This window comes from Aythya marila (assembly GCF_965140915.1).
Source record: "Aythya marila genome assembly, chromosome: 2".
Classification (NCBI taxonomy): Eukaryota; Metazoa; Chordata; class Aves; order Anseriformes; family Anatidae; genus Aythya; species Aythya marila.
In genome coordinates, this window is record NC_139043.1 from 18367579 (window position 1) to 18393369 (window position 25791).

General features: G+C 38.4%; 1 protein-coding gene across 1 annotated transcript in view; it reads left to right on the forward strand.

The window, feature by feature from the left end:
* Positions 1–853: 853 nt before the first annotated feature.
* Positions 854–25791, forward strand: part of PRTFDC1 (phosphoribosyl transferase domain containing 1) — a gene marked incomplete at its 5' end in the record, with an annotated part of 45647 nt that continues 20709 nt past the window's right edge. The window contains 3 exons of the mRNA XM_082755058.1: positions 854–913; positions 4743–4849; positions 6532–6715. Of these exons, the coding sequence (XP_082611184.1) occupies positions 854–913; positions 4743–4849; positions 6532–6715 (351 nt within the window). The remainder of the gene's footprint in view (positions 914–4742; positions 4850–6531; positions 6716–25791) is intronic.

A 25791-nucleotide genomic window follows, 5' to 3' on the forward strand; every position in this document is an offset into this window, starting at 1 on the left:
GCAAACAGATCTGGCTAAGCATAAGAACCAAAGCATCTGTAGCAAGATCATTTTAAATCATTATAGTATCTGAATCTGTGTACATACTGTATAGATGGAGTCTGTAATTGTAGATTCATTTATAAAAATATTCTTAACACCAGATTCCTAAGGTATTAATTGTCCTGTCATTTCTAATGTAAGTGGGATTGCAGCAAGAGGATGCACTTAAAAAGCAGCCCATGCTGGACACCACACTCCTGATTTGGACACACCCGCGGTGTTCTCTGGATCCACCTGTTGTGACTTGTGGTCTCTAAGTCTTTATGATTACATTCTAGAAAGTCATGTGCCAAACTGAAATGCCTTCCTGCTTGGTCTGTGATAACTGCTCAGGTATCGCTAGGCACATTTCCTTATTCCCAGGTCTGCCCTAGACCCAGCTGTTTCTTCCTTGAATAGTTACTGCTATAGGAATAGCAGAATTCTGGCAGTTCTATATTTAAAAGATAAATACTGGAAGTTATAACCAACTCCTACTTTTAGGAAAGCACAATACTTTCTGGAAACAATCTCCTTCTCATCTGTGAGGCAGCGCAAGGACCCTATTAACCACTTTTACAGAAGCAGGCGAGGGAAGGCAGCAGGCAGCGCGGCTCCGGAGCTGCTACCCTGCTAACAGACAGCACAACAAACTCTGCGGTGGGCTGAAGGCATCGGGAAGCTGCCTCTTACTCCAGCACCTGTGTAATGGTGGGGAAAAAGGCGCCTCCTTCCCTCGTACCCCTCCACAGCCCGGGGGCCGCCGGCCCCGGCCCCAGCCCCAGCCCGGGCCGGCCCCGCTCGGCTCCGCCCTGGCGCAGCCCCTCAGAAGATGGCCGGGCCGGGCGGCAGCGGCGGAGCGGAGCGGGGAGGCGGAGGCCGCGGCGTTGTGGTAAATGCGAGCATCGCCCGGCCCGGCTGGGCTCGGCCCGGCCCTTCGCGACCCCTCCCGCTTCCCCGGCCGCCCTTCCTTCCTTCCTCCTTCCCTTCCTCCTTCCCTGCCTTTCTTCCTTCCCCCGCCCGCCGCCATGCGCGTCCTGCCCGCCCCACCCCGCTGGCTCCGGGCTGCCGCTTCGGGGAGCTGAGCTCCAGGTCCCCAGAGACACCCGGCTCCCCACGAAGGGCTGGGACGCCTTCGGGAACCTCGGGGTGTGCCTCACCTGGCTGCGTGGGCTTCTGCGGCTCGTTTGGAGGGTTTGGGGATAAATCGGTTATGCAAAAAGTAAAGGGCTGTGTTCATTATTCGGAGAGATTAATGAGATCCCCCCCCCCCCATAAAGCTGGCAGATTCTTCACTGTGAGGGTGACAGAGCACTGGCACAAGCTTCCCAGAGAGGCTGTGGAGTCTCCTTATCTGGAGATATTCAAACCCCAGATGCCTGGATGCCATCCTGCACAGCGAGCTCCAGGTGAACTGCTAGCAAGGGGTTGGACCAGACGGTCTCCAGAGGTTCCCTCCAACCTCAACCTTAATGTGGGTTATCACCACCGCTTCAGGAATGCTTTTATTTTATCACAGTGGTGGGATTTTAACCGAGTTAGGGAGCAGCAGCCCAGAGCTGAGGGCTTGTCGTGGGCAGCAGCCAGCCCCAGACCATGACAGAGACCCACCACCTCCCCACCAAGGAACCCCTCACGTTGTGCCTGAGCTGTGGCTGGAGCTGCCCTGCATCTCCTGACACATCTCTTGACACTGGTACGATAAATGCCAGGCTGAACCTGTGACTGTTTAGCACCTAAACAATGTGAGGATGCTGCAGAGGAGGAGATGGACGTTCATCACTGTGCTCCGCTGTGCTAACTTCATTTCTTTTGCTTGGTACACGCCAGTGTGCACACACCCCCAAAGAAAACAAACACAAGTAAGGCCAGTGCAGTACGATTTTGTTTACATTTGTAAAGCTGGAACTGGCTTTGTGCTCAGCTCTCCCATTTCATACCAAACCAGAAAAATCTTTAAGGGAAGTACTGTGCTTGAACCTCATGTGTGCCCACTTTGGTAGACAGCAAGGCTAGCAAAGTTCTTCCAAAGCTATATTGCGAATTTCCCCATTTTCTCTCTTATGGGAGAAAGCCTTTGAGGTATGACCATGTATTTGCATTCTTATTTGTATATGTTCACATCAACTTTGTAGAGACTTATAGAAGAATTTTTTCTGGGCAGCTTGAACATGCCAAACCTGAACTTCAGAAGTAGCTGTTTCTTTCAGTGTAGGATATATTTTTACACACTTGTGTACCAATATATTTAGTATATATATTTATTTATCTGGACAAACCAATCATAAATATTTCCTTAAAATTTCCAAGCATTAAAGCCAGAAGTAAATGGAAGTTGAATTTAATTTGGGATGGGCATTTTTTGATACTCAGTTATTAAACTGAGGATAGTCACACAATTCACAAGCTTGTGTCAAAAGTCACACAATTCACAAGCTCATCAAAAATTACAGTGACCTGAAAAATTGTCCTGTAGCATAACACTGTGATTAGATCTGGGGTAAATCAGAATTTCTAAGGCTTACTGTTGGGAAGTGCCAGTTTATTTGAAAAAAAAAAAAAAAAAAAATAGGCTTATTACTTTAAAAAGCAAATAGTTAGAAACTATATATGAATTTAATCTTGTAAATGAGAACTTCTTTATTCTTGCAAGGTGATGTAGCTTAAGGTTTTTTATTCATGAAAACCAGAAGGAGAGAGAGAAGAATAAGGATTTTGTACCGACCCTGTGCCAGAAAGGACAGATTGTAGCAGAAGTAAAACCTATTGATTTGTATGAATTCTGAAGCAGTTTCAATTCATTTAGTTTGATCTTCAGCACCATGCTCAAAAACATGTAATTTGATGAGAATGATGCCTAAATAACCGATACTGACATGGGTTCTTAGCGGGTGCTTATAGTACTTATGTAATTTAAAGCACTATCTGAAATTGTTTCCTTTTATGTTAAAGTGCTTTTGCAGGAAACCATGCCAGACAGTTCATTGCTACAAAATATTTTAAAAGTGTCAGCCACCCCTATGTACTGAAAATGAAGATAGGAAAATAGGCTTCCCAGGCCTTCTGCAGCAGTGTTTTTGGAGCAAGATTTGCCTCTCATTAAAATCCTTGCCAAGGAGTATATTTATCCTCTCCTGTTTCTATGGAGACGAGGAACAGAATTAAGTAACTTTTTTCCTATGTGTAGTTTCAAGGCTGGTGTAAGCCAGGGGAAAGCTTTCATTGATTCCAGTGATCTCTGAGTCACGCTCTTTATGTGCAAATGTAGTAGTTACCAGCAAAGTATTTTTCTGCATACAGAAACTGTTAGGCAGAGCTTGAAAACCTGGCCATCTAGGTGCCTGTAGCTGACATTGAACATAAAATAAAATCCAAGCAAACACAAATCCATGAGACACAGCACTGTTACAGGACAGCACTAGGAAGAGCTGGGGGTAAGTTCAACAAGGCTACAGGGGTGGAAGAACAGCTCAGCATCCAATATGTTGTCTTACCCTTGGTACTTCTGAGATATGAGTTATTGCTCTGCTAGATGAAATTGTAAGCAGAGGTTCAGTGACAGGCATCTAAAGGCCCTATTCAGCAGAAATGCCATTAAGAAGTGCAATTCACAATGGCAAGTCTCTCACCATGTATCCTGCTAATCAGTGTTCCTGTGGTCAAGGAGAAAGCCAATATGTTACTTGACGAATGTGACTGTACAAGAAAAAAAAGCTTGTTAGGTGCCACTTTCTATGCTGAATCAATAATGAAGCAAAACTTTTTAATGTTTCCAAGAAATACTGTGAACCTGCAGGTCTTGTCTTTCATACAGAATTGTGAAAATTGGTTGTGGGGAGTTTGCCTAGTTTTTGTTTTTCTTAGAAATGTGGTGATGACTTTGCATCTTCACAGCTTTCTGAAGCCTTTGCCTTCTGGCTGATTTTTGCCCTACATAATCTCGACTGCCGTTGCTTTCTATAGTATCTCCCAGTTGTTGTATTCTGACTGCTATGAAGCTAACACGTATTAAATTTGCAAACTATTTTTAGCTGTAAATGTACGTATGGTTCTACAGACTAGCTGACAGTGAGGTGAGATATGAACACTTGGTAATAGTTTATGTTTGATGACTTATCTAAATTAGGAACCTTGCCTTTGGCAAGACATAGTCTTCCACTGATTTGTACAGACACAGCCCACGAACCACATCATCTACTTTCCCTGTGTACTCTTTCATCTGTAGAATATTTATTAATATGTGACTTTAAAAATACCTCTAAAACAGAAATTCACAATTTTAATATATGATTTATGCCTTCTAATCCCTATTGAAGAATCCTTTCTTTCTGGTAATCTTACTTTTAACTTACTTACTTACAAGCTTTTCCACTTTGAAAGTAGTAAGAAACTTAGACTTGCCACTAGTTTAGTAGTATTTCCCCTTTATGTCAAGCTGTTTGTAATTTCAGGTGAATTTTCCCGTGTCCTGTGGAAAAAAAAAACAAACTAACTAACATTTAATTTCTGAGGTATACTGAGAAGCAAAATGACAAATAGGAAAAGTGAAACAGTAACCACTGATTACATAATTTGGAAGTTTATGATTTGAGTGCCAGCGTATATGGAACAGTGTGTGTCATACTATTAATTCAATGCAGGATACTAAAACACTGGTTTTATATCAGCTATATTTTGTCAAACACCATGAAGTATTCCTAACAGTATTATTTAATACTCAGATTTCAGACAATTGGCCCGGATACAGTCTGGATTTGTTCACTTATCCTCAGCACTACTATGGAGATCTGGAATATGTGCTCATTCCTCATGGCATTATTGTTGACAGGTACGTGTGGTTTGATTGTTACTATATACTTTGGTCAATAATATTATTCTTTTTTTGTAAAGTCTGTCATCCACAAATAGTGTATATATAACATTTGTCTTAAAATATTGTGTAATCAATTACAAAAAATATTTTATTTATTTAATTTGGGAAGTAAAACAATGCTAGAAGGTAGGAAATGCTAGACGTGTAGTTGTCTTTTGCAAGTCATTATCTGATTTCTTTCACTTAGTTTCTGATTTGGGCATTTAACAGCACAGGGGTCCCACAAAAAAGAGATTGTGATCATGTAGTGAAACTGGCGTTGGAGTGTTTGTACACAAGAGGGATGAACCAACAGTGGAAGAGCAAGTACAAGGCTTTGCTTATAGTAATATTCAACTGTCTCACCTGTACCCTGTCTTGTGTTTTTAATATAAAAAGGAGAAAAAGACTACATTTAATTATGTACAATTTCAACAGTTCCCTACTACAAATCATTCATGTGGATAACCCAGCTGTTCCGGACTGTACCATTGACTTCTGCCATTTAAGCTGTGTAGCTAGCCCAGGAGAAGAGTGTGGGGTAGGCTGTTTCAGTCCAGAAGCTGTGCTTGAAGAGCAGCAGTGGGAAAGCTTGATCACCTCTCAATTCTTATCTTACAGTAGCTCCTGTATGCTCTCAGTGTAGGCATCTATGGTGCTTTAATATGTGCAGTAATCCAGCTCAGTTTTCATAGTCAGTTATTGTTCTGAGTAATTTTTAACAAAGAATTGGGAACATCTGAATGGAATTTCATGGGACATTTTCAGCCTGCAGCTTTCTACCTACCACATTTAAACAGCCAGTTGCAAGTACTGAAATTGTTGGAACTCCTTGAAAGAAGATTGTAAACATCCATCCTAAGGAAGAGTAATGACTCCTGTATTTGTTTTTACACACAAGCTTTCTTTCATAGCCTTTTAAGTTACCATTGTGTTGAATTTTCCATCTCTTGTTTAAGGTCAACTGACTCTTAATTCCTTGTTACAACTTCATTTCTCTTGATGTTCACTATAAATTTGTTTGAAGTGAGCATTCTCTTTTGTTTTTTTTTGGTGTTTTGTTTTTTTTGTACTCCAGCAGAGTACAAAAGCATTTAGAGTAAATAATGCACTGAGCTATTTTTCCTCAGAACATCAAATGTCATTTTTCTGTTTTCTGTTGATTTTATATTTTGATAAAATATAAATATTTTGATATTTTATGTCTAGTAAAAACCTAGTACCCATTTTAGATCTATAATACCATCTACCTTGCTCTTTAGAAATCAAAGCGATTTAAAATGAGAATTTTACATGTAAAATGCGATTTTACAGAAATAATGCATGTTGAGGTTTTCTGTGAGATAAAACTGAAGTCAGTGTTTCACTTATCACCCTAAAGTCTCTGAAATGCTTATGAATTCAATATACAGTGAGATGTGTTACTACCTTTTCTGTAACTGGGCATTTAATGCGTTTGTCTAGTTCGAGTCACACAGTTTGCATCTTGCATCCAACACTCCTTATCTGCCTATTGTGAACTTGACCCAAAACCGTGTAAGTCAAGATGCTTAGGCCAACTGTAGGTCAAGATATATTCTCATTATATTATTTTGCATACTGTAAACTTAGAGTACCCACATCTAATGTTATTTTATCCTTTTTTTTTTTTGTCTCAGGACAGAAAGATTGGCTAAAGATATTATGCAAGACATTGGAGACAACGATATTGTGGTTCTCTGTGTACTCAAAGGTGGCTACAAGTTCTGTGCTGACCTTGTGGAGCACATTAAAAATCTCAGCAGAAATTCAGAAAGGTTCATCTCCATGAAAGTCGATTTTGTTAGACTGAAAAGTTACCATGTAAGTCAACAACTTACTTATGTAGATTCTGGTTGTATGTTCGTAATAAGTATGACAGGCTTTTGTAAAAGGGTTTTTTTTTTTTCAAACTATACGAAAAACAATTGGAAAAATATTTTTGTTTTAAAAAATGTGAGTTTTTTTTTCCCCAGTATATTTGTTCATGTCCCTTTATCCTTTATGAACAGTATGAGTGATGATATGAAGCATCCTCAAGCTGTATTTTTTTAGTCTGTCATCGCTTTTGGACATAAAATTATTCAAGTTTCCATCCTGTAAAATGTCTGCATGTTATTCCTGAAATCCTGAACAGTGCTGTTCAAGTTTATTTCTCATTACTTCATGTTCTGTTCCCCCCGCCCTTCTATAGTTTGGCATAACTGCGAGATGATAAATCTATGCCATATTCTAAATGTTTAATGCTAAGTAAATGAAGTGTTTTACTCTTCATAGCATGCAGTTTACATAGTAGCAAAATATACCACTAGATGATGATAGTGCTTTATAAGAAAATGAAATAAGGCGTTGAACCAAATCCAGTGTTGAGAAAAGGATCAAGACTTCCTGTTATCTTCCGAAGAAATTATGCAATAATGATTCATTTGCTTCCATGAAGCCATGCTAATGAGATGACCTGCATCTTTTTAGAGTGCGTGATTATGATTTCTATTTGCATAAGCTGTACATATTTGTATTCCACCTTGTAGTTCACACTCCACAGTGGGAGAGCATTTCTAGAAGTTGTCCTAGAAATGTCTGAGGAAGTACACCAAACAAATGGAGTGATAATACAGTTTCCCTCTAAGCATAAATGCAACTTGCTGAGCCCAATAGCTCCTGGAATAGTTCTATGTCTGTTCCACAAGCAGAGGCTGGTTGGTTGGCATTTTGCTCTGACCTCAGTGACCATAAGCTTTTCCTAACTTTTACAAATCCAGCCCAAGTTTTGTTGTTGTTTTGTTTTGTTTTGTTTTGTTTTTACCATCACAGGATGAGAGCCTTTTGTCACCATTTAGTTAGGATTTGGTCCTGGATCTTCTGTTTCAAGAACTAGTCAGGTCTGTGAAGGACATGTGCAATATAAAGATTGTACAATTTCTAGCTACTTAGCAGTATTACAGAACCAATAAATAAAGCAAAATATATTATGTTTGTCTCACATAAAGGCACACAGAAATTATACAAGAATTTTATTCACTGTGGTAATGACAATGCTTCAGTACTACTGCTTAAAGAATAGTAGAATTATTCTTTTTTTAAAATTTATTTTTATTTTTTACTTTGCACCTGGTAGTATTGGTAATGCACATGGTTTTCTTATTGGGTGTCTCATATTCAGTATGAAGATACCACATGAAGATTCTTTCCTCATTGACAAGTCAACACTTACTAGCACCACTAACCCATAATCAGTGAGAGGAGATCTATACCACAGGAGTGTGGAAATCTTCACATCATTACTTAGGAAATTAAATAAAAGCTTGATATATAAAACTGAAACAGCAGTACCAATTTGGTTATGCAGGATGTGTTTATCTAGGCTAAGTCCTGGATGATCCTAACATCTGATGGCTGTGATATTTTATATCTTAGCCTCATGCTTCAGGAGGAAGTTAACTCCTCCCTAGAACTACTGCTTGAATCTAGTTTTTAGAAAATAAATCCTTCTTTCTCTTAAGTGCTTCCCACCAGGTGTCATGTACTTAGAGACTGAAACTGTTCTTGATTTAGTGCTTGGAACAGTGCTTGGTATCAGCCTGGTCCTAAGAAGCTGAGTAACTCTGGAGTATAAATGTAAAATGACATGAATGTTGGTGGGTTCATTCAGTGAGTGATACACAAATGTAATGCTCGCTAAGGTACCAGTACCACTACCTGCCACCCGTTGTTTTCTGAGTTATAGTTGTATCCTGTCCAATTGCAGACAAGGGTAGGTTCCCTAAAATTTCAGGTCATAGCCCTATGCAGCACGGCCACGGTCAGAACACTGGAGCTGTTAGTAGTTTGAGTGAGCCTGTATCCCAGCTTTATATGAGACTTCCAGACCCTCTGTGTCAGTTTATTCTGTAATAGCATACCTCTCACAGTGTTTTACAATTCAATAAGAGGCAAAAAATTACAGGTTTAAGGGTAAGACTCTACGTGAAGTCTTGGAGCCTTGAAGTCTTCCGTTCTTTTCCTTCCTTTTGCCTTTTCTGTTCCACATTTTCTTAAGGCTTATTATTACTTTTGATCCATTTTTTTTCTCTGTTTTTTATCCCTCTTTCATTTTACAGACACTGTTCTTCTCATGTAATTTATCTTGCTTCCTTTTACTAACTGTTACCAATTTCTCTCCTAAAGGGAGTCCTGCTGCTCTCAATATACTTCCTTCAGATATGTCTTCTCCCCTCACCCCCCTCCAGCTGTTTAAATCCAACAATTAACTTCAGCTCAGATTCATGAAATTTTGAATTGTCTCATTCCAGCTTCAGTACTGAAAGGTTAGTCAATTTTTAGAGGTTGTGATTTAAAGGGGGTATTCTTGGTTTAATTGTGTAGCAAAAATGGGCTCTATTTGTGATCCAAAGTCAGATGCTGCCATCAGTGAAAGTACATCTTAACTGTGAAGTAGCAGTGGAAAATGTTATATTTTGATGTCTGGCATACAGAAATGATTTCAAATAAAAGGAGACTGCAAATGAGACCAACTTTACATGGGTCTTTGTTTTTAGATCTGTCATCATATTCTAGAGTTTAGACATTTAATTAAGATGTTAAGATCTGCTTTCATATTAAGCTGCTGAAAGTTGTAATATCAATCCTTATTTAGACTTCTTCATGCAAATCATTTGATTCTTAAAAAAGCTTAGTATATTTAGTGATATGAGTGGCTGCATGTACTTCTAGAGTAAGGATGGTTTTATTTGGTTTACTAGCCTGGACATTTTTATGAGAAAATTTCCCATGGTTTACAAGTACTGTCTTGTTTCAGTATCTCAAATTGGCATGTCAGATTAATGAATCTTGTTTATATACAGGTAATGTGGGGAAATACTCTTTGTTTGTTATTTTCAGAGGAAATCTGACGTAGGAAACCATAGCTTAAAAATGATGTGGTTACACTGTTTATGTTCTACACACATCAGTATTAGTTCTTAGACCTTTAATAAAATTTCTGCAACTGAATGTGGAGGTTGCAGCATCTGAAAGCATATTTTTGCTTCCTCTAGAAACTGAACTGTATTTTTCCTTTTTTTTTTTTTTTTTTTTTTTTCCCCTACTGGAATGCTAAAATGATGCAGTACAGAAAGTTAAGGAGCTTATACACATGGACAGAAAATTACATGCTCAAATGTAGATCAGTAAAAAAAAAAGAAAAAAAAAATAAGGTATGCTTAATTTGTAAGAAAAGTTTATATCTGTAAATCCAGAAATACACCATTTCCAAACAAACAAACAAACAAGCAAAAACACCAATTACATTGTGCTAACTTAGATTTTGAAGGCTTTTTGATTTCTCTTAAGTAAAAATTATTAATAAATATATAAATGATTAATTATGAAATGGGAAAGAATCATGTCTGGAAGATGCATGGAGTGGCACCCTCCATAGAAATATGAAAAATTCTTCGAAGAATGCAGTTTCTTGTAGACTTAAAGGTAGTATGATAAACATACTGTATTTTTTTTATATTATTATTATTTTTTACATAATCTCAAAATAAGGAGATAGTTTACATGGGGATTTGATTAGAGGCTGTGTGGTGACTTACAAGCTTCCAGCACAATGGGCAAATTAAAAGAAAACACCGAGGTGAGAGTTAGGAAATACGATTGTTTAGATAAACATACGGAAGTAGTGTGTAGACACTGTAGGGTAAGATTCAAGACGTAGATGGAAAGGAAAATAAAATCCAGTGGTGAAATTTGAATGAGAAACAGCAGCTCCAAGTTTTAAGAGTTGTGAGGCAGTAAGTATAGTGGCTAGACGAAGAAGTACTAGCATAGACCTCTCATGAAATACGGTGCAGGTATGGATAAGCTGCATGCCAAGTTTTAGGGGAAGATGATGTATTCTGGAAACTGTGATGTAAGAACTGAAAGAATTTGGCAACATCTTAGATACTGAATTCTAAGAAATTGGACTTGAATATGGTATAAGTTAGGAACAGTATAATTCACTGCAGAGATTTTTGAGTGGAAGAATAATATCTAATATATTCAATTTCTCCATATTGAATTTTTTCCTGACTGATCACTCCTACACAGGGAGTTGAAAAGTGATGAGAGTTTCAGATTGATAGAAGAATTCGAAAGTATTTTCAGAAACATGGTAGGTTGAAATCAGGAATGAAAAGTATTGAAGAAAGTGGATGAGCTTGCAAATGTCACCTAAGGACATATGACACCAGTGGGAGAGTTAAGAAATATGGATCCAGAAATCCTTTAATATATTGGTGATATGGAGAGCTTCAGCACATTAAAGAACTAATTCAGAAAAATCCAGTGGGAAGTGCAACAGAGGAAGCTGGAGGTTTACTAGCCTACATCCAACACTGAGATGCTTACAGATTAATGAATAGGACAAGACATGAAAGAATGTTTGAAGATGAAGAAGAAGAGTGAGCGAGCAAAGGAATAGTAGACAGATGTCACATACTAAAGGGCTGAAGGGGATATGCTTTAGTAAAAAAACATAGTGTGAAGTCACCCAAATCTTACACTTTCTGTAAAGAAGTGAAGGTTAACAAGATCCTATCATTTTTCTTATTTAAAGCATATCTTTTTTTCATGCAGAACAGTAGAGTGTTCCTGAACAACAAGAAGAGTGTCTCTTTGTTCAGTGTGGAAGAGACAATTTAGGACAGGCTAATGAAGGTAAAGGATGAATTAGATCTTGAGGCAGATGTTCTGGCTCCTCAAATCTAATCCCCAGTTTATAGGTGCAACGACATCATCCTGTTCCATGGGTATGCCGAATGTGATCTCTAAACCAAAGCTCAATTCTGAAAAGGAATTGAAAAAAAATTATTAGAGGAGTAGAGGAAGCATACAGAGTCTGTAGCCATGCTTGAGAAGTTTTTAGCAGCCTCTCAGCAGGAGAGAAAGTAAATACGTGTGAATTAAGAATTTTTTGGGGGACAGATGTTGGAAGCTAAAAATGGAAAAAATCATACTAAGAGTTGTGGTTGAAACTGGTAGCACGGGCTGGTGGGAGAAAGGAGAAACACCCATACTTGAACTGGGCAGACCAGCGTGTCATTGCTACATGTTCTTCTGAAAAGTTTGTTTTTTCCCGTATCGTTATCTGTGGCTGTCTGTTTAATTCTCAGAATTATTACGTGATACAAAGTCCATATGATGGTAAGCCATGTGTTTTGGGGAAGGACAAGTGAATCTTAGTGGCATAGCTTTTCTTGTGAGAAGCATGGTGAGCTAAACAAGGAGTGAGATACTTTTCCTTTAGACTTTTGTGATTGCTTAGGTTATCCTTGTGTGGACTAATGGGACAGGAGACCAATCATCTCTGTTATTTTGAACTTGTGTAGTGCACTTCTTAAAAAGGACAGTAGTTGAATTGTGATAATGTATCATAGGTAAAATTTCATGCCAAGCACAGATTATTATATAATATCGATCTGTTTTTCATATAGTGCCTGAATTGCAGATTTTAGAAGTGCATTTTTCATATTCCGGTGGCAAGAAGGTATTGTTGAAAATCACCCTGAAAAATATGAATGAACTTCAAAGGAATGTTGTTTGCTAGTCACTTGGAGGAAACTTGTAGTGGATTATGTGGATTGAGCCAATTCATGTAATCCTTTAAAATTAATACATTATTTATGGTTTCCAGAACATAACTAATAAAAAAATGTGACCTCGAATTGTAATCCACACACAATGGTTGCATTGAAGTCTGTTCACAAACAAATCCATTGATATGATCTGTTTCCTCTTCAGCCTCCAGTTGTTTGAAATATATTTACAACTGTTGGTTATTAATCTTGGCATAAACAGGACCATTAGTGCTGCAAAACTCTGAAAACAAGCAACAAAACAAGTATTGTTTAGTAGAAATCTGAATGTTTTTGTCTATATGAGGCCATTTCAGTAAATAGTTTTGCTAAACCACTCTACTGTAGGAGTAAGGAAACAGAGAGATTTTATAATGAGTAAGTTGAAAGCCAGTTGATAAATGTGGTAAAATAGTTTATTTTTCTGCCTTGTAGCTTTACTTCTCATATGCCATTGCTAAATACTTACATCTTAAAAAACAGAGCAGTGTGAGACATCAGACTGTAACTACAGTAATGAACTGTGTAAAATTTATATCCATTCTTTGCTTAATTACCTGTTCCTATTCAATATGATTTTACTGTGTGGAACTTGTTTGTTTTTTTTTTTTTCCTTTTTTTAGGACCAGTGTGAATTTTACATTTACATCTGAAAACAGTGTATTGTAATCTGTATCCTAAAAAAGCAAATAACTCCTTAATGATTTCATTAATTTAACAACACATAAGAAACAACAAAGTGTACTGCTTGGATTTAATGATTTACATCTAATACCCAAACTCTTCATCAGTGATATGATGACTGTTTTATTTCCATACCTACATGTCATGAAAACACAGTTTATAATCTCCCAAGAAAAACGTACATCCTGAGATGGAGTTGACAGTAGCTTTTGGAGTTACAGGCTGTCTCATGGGCAGGTTGTGAGTTCCCTTTATTTTGCTTCATTCACACATTTTAGCTGATGTTCATTTCATCTTCTTTGATGTTGAGCAGCCATGGAAATTAGGGCCTACCTGGTAGATTGAATACCTGTGAACTTTTAGACCAGATTTTACAATAATTTCACAAGATTGAACTCCATATTATCTGCAGATGATCAGTTTGACAGGCAAATAAATATCTGTTGTAGGCAAAATGAGCTCTATTTACTTAATTTGGAGGGGTTGTGCATGTACTATACAGCAAAAAAATAAAATATTCTCAAACTTTTTCAGGTGCATGGCTTGCAACAGCAGACAGTGAACACCTGTGCAGAGATTAGAATTTTGCAGGATTACATTCTTGTCTTGTCTTTAGTCCACAGAAGCTACAAGCGTCAAGGATACGGACCTTAAGTTGTAGCTGTTCTGAGAAATGTGTTCTAGTATAGAATATGCTATGAATATACTAGGAATAGACGGTTCTGCCAAGTAGATGTCTGTCGTATGGACAAGTTAAACACGGGAGGCTTGCAACTAGCTTTCTGCTCCTAGCATTGCCTGAGGGATCCTACCTCGGTGTACTTTTCCATGGATAAAATACTATTTGGATCCTCAAGTAGTAATGTCTTTTTGAGTAAAAGCTCTGTGAAATGCTCAGACCTGTTAAAACTAGTGAGTAAAACGTCCTTTACGGTTCCAAGCTGAAGATGCTGCCAAGTCTTAAGCAGGCACTAATGCTATCTCTGTATTTCTGATGCTTTCATCATTTTCTGAAACTTAGTCAGACCTGAGATGCTTAATAAGGTGAAGAACACTGGAAAGAGATCATATTTTGTGCAGGGAGAACGTTTGCAGTTGCTAGAATTCACTTTCCTCCTAACATTGTCCAAATGTTTAAAAACAGAAAGGTTTTCATGAGGGAGACAAAAAACTCTTCTACATTCAGCAGTGTCTTGCTGCAAAGTGTCAGCCTCAGAGACACTCAGGCTTTTCAGAGAAATAGCTGAAAAAGTAGTAGTAGTGGAAGTTGTCCCAAAAGCTTATTCTTGCAACTGGCTGAATATTTTTTGAAGAAATTTACAGAAATTTAATGAGAAAAATGTCGACTCAATCGGTAAAAGCGTGGCTGATGTTATTAGTGTAACAGGATGATCCAGACAACTTTGAGAGTATACTCTCACGCCAGATACATCTGCAGTACACCAGGTGTAGTTAGTTCATGGTTTGGTGCAAAAACGAAGACTGTGGAAATGGGCCTTTTTTCTGATTTTCTGCACCAACAGCTGGGGCGATGATGATGCTCATTCTTCATGAAGCATGGTGCCCTCATGCCAGCCACGCTTGCCAGCTCAGGTGTTTCTGGGCACATCCCTGCCTGTCTCAGCCCAGATGAGACTGGGTACCCGAGGCTTCCTATCTGAACTGCTCCAGCTACCTGGGTTCATTTTCACTGAACCAGCTGCACGCATGCAGCTCAGCCTGCTGGTAGGCACTGGAACAGGCTGCCCAGGGAAGTGGTGGAGTCACCATCCCTGGAAGTCTTCAAAAGACGTTTAGATGTAGAGCTTAGGGATATGGTTTAGTGGAGGGCTGTTAGCGTTAGGTTGGAGGTTGGACTCGATGACCTTGAGGTCTCTTCCAACCTAGAAAATTCTGTGATTCTGTGATTCTGTCTGTATTGAGCACAGCTCCTGCTGGAGAAAGAAGTCTGCCCGTGGTCTGGGGATCCTCATTGCCAGAGAGCAGTGCAGCAAGCCTCAGAGCCCACCACTTCAGAGGGGTCAGAGGGAGCGTGGATCAACCCTGGTTGTTTTCAGAGAACCAATCCTCTTTTCATACAGTTCCAAGGCAAGCTGCAGAAGGCTATGCTACAACACAATAAAATATGACCTGAATGCTCAGTGTTGTGGTTTGGAGGCAGATGCTCTCCTAGACATCCTCAGCTTCCATTTAACTTGTATGCAGAGTTGTGACATATGAGAGCTTGAAACCATCACTTGCTCAAAGCTCTCTTGAACATAAAGAGGAATAAAGTGTTTCTGATTTAAGTTATTTTTAATTAAAACATACAGTATTTTCCTGTTGGACACTGTTTAAGGGTTGAAGTGTTACTAATAATATAAGTAGGCGTTGATTTGTGAGCATAGCTCAGGAAAGGTCATTATAAGGCAGGATACAGTCAGTTTATCAAGTTCATCTGTAATGTAAAACTTGCTCATGGAGAGGTGATCTCTGTAAGTTTCTGCATCAGATAATACACCTACACACCGCTTAAATATGTTAACACCATCTGAAGTCTTAGGGATTTTTTTTAAAGTATGAGTAAGTGTTTCGGTGACTCATCTGAAAGATTTGGGGGAACCAAACAGATCAGCCGGGGGAGAACTGAGTAGGAAGCAGTCTGATTGCCATGGGGACAGAATGAGAACAGATGTGGCCGTGAAGGCAGGGTGGTACGGAGCTGTCCTGAAGCTCTCCAGCACCATCAAAGTATTGTTTTAAGGCATTTGTGGGACATATTGCAGCTAGTAATTACTTGCCTTCTCAAGATACCTTTCATTTTTAGCCATTGTTCCCCACTTAGATACTGCCTTTACACTGCTTTGTGATTTTTAGCTGTGGAATTCCTAACTGAAAATAAAAAAAATAAAATACACTATTCATGTATTGGGGGTTGATACTCTGTTCTGCTGGACTTCGAGTCTAATGCAAAGTCTTTGAGAGATTTTCGCTAATCTTTCTGGAGAAATTTGTCTCCCCCCAGGGTCACATTTTTCTAACAAGCTGTAATGTTTTCTTTTGAAAAATGTTTTCCAAATTGAAATAAATGTTTTAGATTATACTACGTTACAGAGGGTAGACGGCTACTATGCGTAAATGAAGTTTTAGATCTGAAGTTCATTTTTCTTAACTTTTTTTTAATGTTTTCTTCATGAGCTTAAATCTTTGGTATTTCTAAGCAATCCAGCCTTCTGGAACATCTTAACATTTGAGACCGTGGATGTTTTTAAAATTGTTCAGTTTGAGAACATACTCAAAGCATCAAGGGATTTCATTCAAAAGCACTTGAGAGGTCATCTTTGCAAAAAGTTAGATTCGAAAGTTCCCCTGGATACAGGATTTGTTGTAAAGCGGCGGTTTGTTAACAAAGCCGAAAAAATTGAAGTTCAGTCTCAGTAAAATATTTTGTTTCATATTATGCCAAAAATGCAGCAAGCCACCGCTAAATCATGACATTTCCAGCAACACTGGATGTCATCATTAGGAGAGGCTGAAGTCTGTATTTTCTGACTGCTTTGTAGGTTTTTGCAGTGACAGGGAGATGGGCTCTTACCTGGAAGAAATGTCCAGAACATGATGGTTGCTAATCCTGCTGTACAAATAAGATCTGGCAAGTTTGAAAGTACCATAATATGTTTATCCATTGGCAGAGCATCACCTTGATTACTTATTTGGATGCTAATAATACCATTTAGTGTGTGTTTTTTTTAATTAAGATCTGAAATGGGGCAAAATTAATTAAAAGAAGCCCGAGGCTTCTAATTTTCCCAAGGAATTCTATGACTCTCTTCTGCTGGCATCCCTTACATGCTGTTTCTTAAAACAGATCATAGCATGTGTGATGTTCATGCGGTGCCACACCCCAGGGGTGCTGTAAGGCATAAACCAAAAAGGTTGCTTTAAAGGAATACAGCAATAACGAGAAGCACTCTGTTATTGCAGTGCTTATCAGTGTGACAGATACGAAATTTGTTTCCCTCTTCCTTTGATAAACAAAAGTTAGAATATTGAAATACAGCAGGAATGGTAGAAAATAACCTTGAAATGCTGGAAAATAGTCTTGAAAAAAAAAAAAAAAAAAACACTTGCTGAAGGTTATGTTGAAAGTTTCCAAGTTGTCACTAGCAAGGAACTGAACATCATATGAAAGAGAGCTACCAAGTTGTAAGGGATACACTAGACTTCAGGTTGCTGGAAGGGATTAAGCATTTGAGGTTTTTATCAGTATCATCTCTTGAGAATTTGCTTACAGCTATCTGTTGTCTCAGCCTATGGCTATTTGACAGATTTGAAGATTCTTCTTCCTCCCTTTTATCACCAAATCTCAGAAACTGCTGGTAGTCGGGGTCAGGAGGTCAGTACTTTATGCTTAGTTCAGTGAAAGCTGTTTTCCCTTGTCCTTTCAGAAACCCTCAAGGGACAGGTTTTTTTCAGTTTAGAGCTAAAAACTTGCTCGTTTTTGTGTTTGTTTACTTTCATGTGTTTTTCATTAATTAAAAACAATTAACAATTCAACAATTAAACACATGGGGTAAGATGGTACACTTGGAATAGTCCCATCTGGGGTACTGAGCCCCTCTGTTGGTGCTGGGAAATGTGACTTCTAGTCCTGTCGCTGTAATGGTCATGTACACAATAATGAACAGTAACTGGGTAAAAGACATACTCTAATTAGCTTGGGTTTAAACCAACACTGACCTTTTCCTAGGTTGCTTGATGTCCTTTTTGATTTTTGCCTTACCATGGCGTAGTAAAAGGAGGAAGATTCCCCCTGCACTCTTTAGCTTATGGTGCACTTTTGAAAGCTAAGAAAAAAGCCCAAGCCACCTATTCCATGAATATGGGCCTTTATTATATTATTATCACAGAAGGTGGGCACCCTTAGTAATGTCTCCTGGCAGTCCAAAATGAGTTCTGGCAGCTACACTTCCTAAATTGTTCTTTTGCCTGAACATTTTAAATTTGCTCTGCCTCTCATCTCTAGAGACAAAGTAGTGGTCTGAATCTCCCTTTGACTGAACAGCCCTGTGCAGTTGTACAATTTCTCATCCTGGAACACATGCAGATTTTATTTCTATGTTTTAAATGTGGTTTTTGTTGTTTTTTTTTTTTACAGAATAAAAACAAGTTAATAGTGTAAGAAAGCCTTGGAGTACACTGTTTGTGAACTCAGCTGAGATTTGAAGATATTTTATGGTTTTCTTTTATTTATGTTTCCAAAAATTTAGTATTGCATGTTCTGGATTTCATTTCTTGCTGATCTTTCTAAGTGTACAGGTGCTTTTTGTGGCATATGGATATATGTGGTGCTGCAGTCTTACTGCCTTATTCTTAAACAAAATAACCCATTGAACCAATACCAAGGAAATATATAAAACCTAATTGCTAAAGTAGAAAAGAAAATATCAAAATAATTTTTATAATCTTTATTAACCATGTTAACTGTTCTAAATTCTATTGCCATTTCCAATAGTTTGACCCTTCTCCAACAGTTTGTGCCAATATAACTGAAGTTACGTCTTTGTTCAAGGATTTTAAGGAGAGTTTTACATGCAATAAAACTACAGGGCTAGACCATGTATGCACTCACATCTTTAGAATTCTTTCTCTATTTGAAAATATTTGAAAATTTCTTTAATCTGTATATTTACAGAACCTATTGATAGATGGAAATAAAGGGTTGAGCACATTCCTCCAGGAAAAATAAAAAAAAAAAAAGTAAGGAATTTACATCTTTTAATATCTGTCCCTAGCAAATATGTTGTTAATTACGTTTATAATCTGTATTAACCTATGTTAAGGGTATTGGCATTGCATGTCAGTTCACCTCTGTTGATGTCTGAGAGTATTCCCAAGAGAGATCAATTCCAAATGCCTTGACCAGGAGGGGAAAAGCTTCAGTGGCAGTTTCTGCTTTATTAGATACCAGAGAATCTCCATGGAAGCCTCTCTATACGGGATGAATTTATAGTACCAACTAAATCATGTCTGTTTCAAAATACCTTACCTCCTTTGGATTAAATACCTAGAAGGCACGCAGGAGTCCTGGTATACAAGAAATTACTGAATATGTGAGCAGATGATTATAAACATTCCAATTTATTAAGTTTAATAAGGTACTGTTGCCCTGAGAGTTAAGCTGAGGGATCTCTCTTGCTTTTGTAGAAGAGAAGCAGCATCTACGTGTGTTAGCACATGTGAGCTGATGAGGGGTAGTACCTTGCTGTAAGTAAGTTCATTGTTTGTGTTTCTCTGTCCAAAGCCTACTTCCTCATTGCAGAGCTCTGGCCTTCCCTGGAACTGGATAGACGAGCCTGAATTTGAAGTGCTTCCAAACCTGTGTGATGGAGCTTTTTGTTAAGGAATAACAACACGGAGGAAAAAGAATAGGTGAAATGAGTTAGCTTGTAGATGTAACCGTAGAGATGTACAGGTATGGCTTACATTGTAGGAACTGGAGCTCAGATAGATATACCAATACCAGTTTAAAATTTACTATCTCAGGTTATGCTGGCAATAAGACAGGTCTCAGCGCAGCATAGTTCGTATTATAATTACCAAGCAGCTCAGGAAAGCATTGTAGCCCCAACTTTAAAGCTAACAGAGACATACAGAACCATCAGTGTCTCCGTATAAACATATTTTTACTGTTCCTGGGGGATAAAGATGTTCTGACAGTGGGAGTGTGCCAATTTACTGTGTTTGATTTCCAGTTGGTTCAGTATCCTTCACTTGTCTGCAAGGTATTTAAAGCACCTCCTACAAATATCTCAGTGACCTAGCACTTTATTATTTTGAATGTGGGTGCGCCCTGGAGGTTTCAGTCTGCACTTTGGTACATATTTGATTCTGGGTTAGGGAAGGCATGCTTTCTTCCCGGTCTTTACCAGGGAGTGATCCATATCATTTCCATTCCCATTTGCACAATCTCCAACTTTAGCAGTACTTACTAATGAATGTTGCTTCTTTAGCATATAGTCCTAGTTTCCTGCCATGAAACCCCTGACAGTCCATGATCTGAGCTACACTCCTAAGGTCCTTCATTCTTAGCTGTTTTCTTCGTTTGTGAAATCCAAAATGCTATCAGTTAAGTATGTTCTTGTAAGTACAGCATCTTATGTATTACCATGCCACTGATGTTCTTACTTCTGCTGAAATAGAGTATAATTTCATAGCCTACATTTAATACGCCAGTTTGACATTACCCAGTAGTCCAAATAAGCTAATAGATGATGTAGATACCATACTGACACTTCTCAGACCAACATATTAACATACTGAAGCAGTTCTCAGGAGGCAGGCTGCACAACAAGTGAATTTCATACTAGAATATCTGCATCCGAACTGGAAGATCAAAATTTTAATTGTAATTATTATGACTGAGATGATAGAGCATGGTCATATAGCAAAAGATATTAGAATTATTGAAACATACAGAATTTCAAACAGAAGTCTTTATAATCGCAGATGCATCTATCTAAATGCTGCAAATACCTGCAATTAATTTCTGCAGCACTATTTTTTAAATGGAGAAAGCTTGGTTATATTATGAATCCTTTTGCTGCAGCTAACTCACATAGAAGTAATAATTCTCTATCTAAATGTTCTGTGAGAAACATGGCTTCTGTGGTTTCATTTTTGAAGGATTGAACTGAAAAGTAAATTCTTGTAATATCTGCCTCTGTTTTCCTCTGAGCGCTATGTTTTTTCTTAACCAAAAAACGTATCTGTTACTTCACATGCCAAGGCTCTGCTTGGGTTTTCTGTCATTTTCAATTTCAGCTTCAGCAGTGTATTTTAGCCATTGTCTTGGACACAGCCATGTCTCTGAAACTGCAGCCATTTCATAAGCCAGTTGTGTCCTCCATGTAAGGTTTCAGAGTCTCAGTTTTTCTTTGAACTACCAAGAGTTTTGTTCAAATCCTCATCATTCATTACCCCGGTAAATGTCATCTCCCCTCTGCCTTTAATGCCATCCACCTTGTTCCCTCAGTGCCATTCAACATGTAGCTGTTCAGATCACCTTCAAAGGAGCTGTTTTCATAGGCAGCCCAGCTGCTGTCCTTGCACCACTATCAAACACAAAATAATGTTTTGTTGAGACTCACTGAAACTCCATTCTTCCAGATCATAAACCCCACACACGTGAAATCCACTTGTTTTCATTATGTAGTGGGTAAACCCTATGGATAAGCCCATATTTCTGTTCTGAGAAGTTCAGACTATAGAGTCCCATTAATCATCCAGTATAATGTTTTTGCAAAAAATCTGCAAAGACTGGTTGCTAGTATTTTTCCTCTGCACGTGGGGAGAAATACTAGATTGACTGTATCTTTTAAAATCTCTCCTCAAATATACTTCAACCAGATTAAAATGAAACCTTTGAATAAACGTGCAAGCAAATTAACCCACAGTAGTACCAAGGGGAATTGTGTTTGTGTGAGAGAGAGCCTAAGTGGATAGTTGAGGATGGTACTAATGGAAAATGGTCAAGATCATTGCTTCTTATATGCCTGTGGTAAATGTGATTGAAAATAATTTCTTTCTGAGTGCTCAGTGAGGTTTATAAGAAGAAAATATTGATGTCAGTCTCTTAAGCTGGGATTAATTTCAGCTAACTTCAGATGTCTGACAATTAGATGTCTAGGTGTGAGTGATTTGCTGTAGATTTCCCATATGGTGAAACAAATGATTTCCGTGATCTGCCTGGCTTTCTCCAGTCATCATGAAGGGAGCCCAGGATGAGCAGCATAGAGTTTGAAGTCTTAACTTTTAGGTGCCTGAATTAGGGACAAAGTAATCCTGTTTTTAATGAATATATTTCAAGATCGTGGGTCACCCTGTGAGAACAGCAGTAGCATAGGTAAGACAAAGTTAATGACAGTCTTACTGGAAAACAAAAAGATGAGGCCTAAGTGAACATGTAGACTGAACTCAGCTCTGCTTTGGTGGACATGTTGGACCAAGCCTGTTGGTGAACAGGTCTGAAAGTCACATCCTTCTCTCTTAAGAGTTTCTCCAATTAATTTTGGGGGAAGAAAATAATCACATTTTTTCCCCAAGAGGTTACATACAAACTGTGGAGACTATAGTAACTGTATGTGTGATATATGCAATATTGCCTTGGTGTCATTTCATAATTTAGTTGTGCACTTAAACTGTTTTGTCAGAACTACTTTTTTTTTTTGCCGTGATTAAAGAATCTTTGTTTCACTGAGCCCAGTATTAATGTACTCCAGATTCTGTTTCTTTAGAAGAGTAACAGATGTTCACAGTTTGGTGCAATTTTCAGATGAGCAATGCTGTTTATAATAAATTTTCCTGAGACCACCCAACTCATTTCACTTGTAACTTGAACTGCGTCCAAGTGTTGATCTCAGGAGATGTGAGATGTAATAATTCTGTGCCCCACCCAGTTCAAAAGACATGACTTAGTATAGATGGAATTTAAATATCTATACTTCCAATCAACGTAGAAAGTCAAAGTTTTTATCTCGCGTGCTGTGAACAATGGAGGTGAAAGTAGCAACATTCTGGCTTTCATTCATTAAGTATTCATAAGATCTGAAGATGCATATTGACAAGATCTGCAGGAAATAAAATCAGAGAACAAAGGTGAACAGGTGAAAAAGCACAACACGGCAAGTAAAAACAAATACATTGAGATTTAGTCTGGAAAAATGCAGATTTATTAAATGCAGAAGAAACGGAAATGCAGTATTAAACATAGTATGTGATGTGAAGTAGGGATAACACAAAATGCACCGTGGTTTATCAGGAGCAACTGCAATGAATTGTTTGCTGCATAAACCAAAACATAGTGTGGCTTTGAGTTGTCTATCTGGGACATTATATTTAGTCTCGAACATATAACAGCAAAAATTGTGTTGATAGGGTTTAATGATGTTAGAAAGCAAATGCTGAGGAGCTTTGGGATATTGAAAGCAAACCTTTAATTCAGGTATTTGCATTTATTAGAAGTCCTGTAGACTCAATCGTATCAGTGATGTTAAAGTATTGAATGTCTCCCAAAGGAAAAAGAAGCCCTGAATGACTTGAGAGCGTGGAAATTCAACAAACAGTTCTGAATTGACAGTAAGAGCTATGAATGAATCAGTAGATTCTTTTTCTTTCTGACATTTATTGTACTTTATGCTTAACATTTAGTGCAGTGTTATTTTGAGATTATATACTGAGAATTTAGGAAAAAGCACCGGGAGGTTCCTATGGCAACCATAGTGTGCACATTCCCTGTATGAACACTGTGAGAGCTGTAATGTGACACTGTGGCACTGAGTCCTGCTGCTTGGCAGGTAGGTATTTTACACTACGAGTTAATTGATAAATTTAGAGGTACTTCTAAATGGCATTAAAGGCAATGAACCAATTTCTTTTTTTTTTCTTTCTCTCTTTTTTTTTTTTTTTTTTTTCCTTTGGCAATAGAATAGCCCTGCTGTGCGATGCAGGTCATTTTTTCCATATTTCTTGAAAGCATCTTGGCTGAAACGTTCTGAGATGCATTTTTCTATACATTTTTTAGGCACAGTGAATATGCTGCCCTGTCCTCTGATTCATTCTCTAGTCAGAACACAAAGATTTTCATAGCGGTGTGCAGTTGTGTCACAACACCCAACGTGTAACCACACAGACGGGGGGGATGCTCTGATCCCCCAGCTCTCAATGGCTTTTGTGTTTGCTTAACTGGTCACCAGCAATGAAGTTGCTATTTCAGCATCTTCCTTTCAGCTGAAGCCAGAAATACCAAATGCAAGGGGAACAGTGTTGCTGTAAAGACTGATGAAAGAGATTTTTTTTTAATTAAAAATAAATAAATTCACTAATTGCTGCACCTCACTGCTCTCTTTCACTCTCCCTCTCTTTTCTCTCTCTCTTTTTCCACTAGCAACTGAGGGCAAACTGCCTCTTCAGTCATTGCTGTGTGTCGGCTGTTACAGAAATTCCAGTCTTTCTCATTTGGAAATGAAAAAATATTTTGTCACTGCCTTGGTTACACACGCCGTGATAGATATTAGAACCCGCTTTTTATAGTCTAATAGTAGACTTGACCTGAATACGTCCCTGACTTTTGAAGAATGACCTGGACTGCTCTACAACAAAAGGCTTATGCTGTTAAGGCTGAACTTAAAATGTTCCCAATCTCCACTTATTGCTTACTTTTAAAATAGCCTTCTGAGGAATCAGTTGCTTGGTTTGTTATTTTTCTGTTTTTCCTTACAAAAATAAGAGAAATGTTGAACATTATACTAGGAAGCATATGGATGTAGCCTTCATTCCAGCTCTAGCTCTGTTTCCCAGGAAACGAATCTGAGCAGCATGAAAAATATCCAGAGCTCCTAGATCTGGTGCAGAAAAAGTGAAAGCAGGTCTAAAACCTGTCTTTTTAGGCAATGACTGCTATGGACCTCGTACAAAGCTGTGGTGTGGGCTTTTTATGGGAGTGGAGTCTGAGCAAAAGGGAACTCTTCGTGGGTCTGGGCTATGCGAGCCTGGAGAAATTCTCATCTGGGCAATGCTGTGACCATTACTTGCTGTTCCTCAGGGAGGTTGTGTTCATTTAGAGAATCCATGCCCATGGGGACCATGCATGGTTCCTGGGGCTGTCAGAGTGCTTGAAGGAGTGAGCTGCCTGGGCAAGTGAGGTTTCCACCTGCATGGGAGGACAGCAGAGGCGTGCAGCCGTAACCCCACCACCTGCCCAGCACTCACATGCCTCTGCTGCTGCTGCTGCCCCATGAGGAGAAGAGCTACAAACCCCTATGTCCACCAGTAAATCCTCACCTGCCTCCTAAGTCCCACTGCTTTGCTACTTACTTGTGGAAAAGAGTTTGACTTCACAGCATTGGGTTTATTTCTGGAATAAAAGCTAAAGTATGCTAAAGTCGCATTTTCAGCACTTGTCTCCAATGATAAAGCTTTCTGAGGTTATTGGTAAGCTGCAGGGTCACATTGTGGTACTGCAGCTGTTATTAAAATTGGACTAACCCTGTCTCCCTGTGGGGAAGGAGATTAGATTAGCACATGCACCAATTTCTCAAAAAAAAAAAAAAAAAAAAAAAAAAAAAAAGGAACAACAACCCACATTAACTATACTTATTTTTGCTCTTGCTTTCTCTGGAAAACACAGCCTGGCTATGACTAGGTATTTTTTAATTTGCTACTTTCCTTAAGGCCTATTCTGTCTTCCTTTAAAAGTAGGGCTCCCTTAATTTCTCCTAAAGTTCTGTGCGGCTGTTAATGAATTTGAACTAGAGCTGGTTTGAGAATTTTCCATCAGGATGAATTTCCACTAGAAATGTCTGTAAAACAAATCTATCTGAAGAAAAGGTTTTACTTTTTTTTTTTTTGTTTTTAAATACCTTTGCTAGTAGGAAAATCAAAGCATACAATTCTGTTGGGATTAGTATGACAGTATTTTGTTTTACTGAAATGATCTCAAGGATTTTATATGAGTTAATTGAAAAAATAAACAAATAAAACTCTTGAAACCGTATGGCCCTACACGTATATGCTGAAACTTTTCTTGATAGCAAGTGATAATTGTTTGCAAAACATTTTCCAGAACAAAAAATGAGC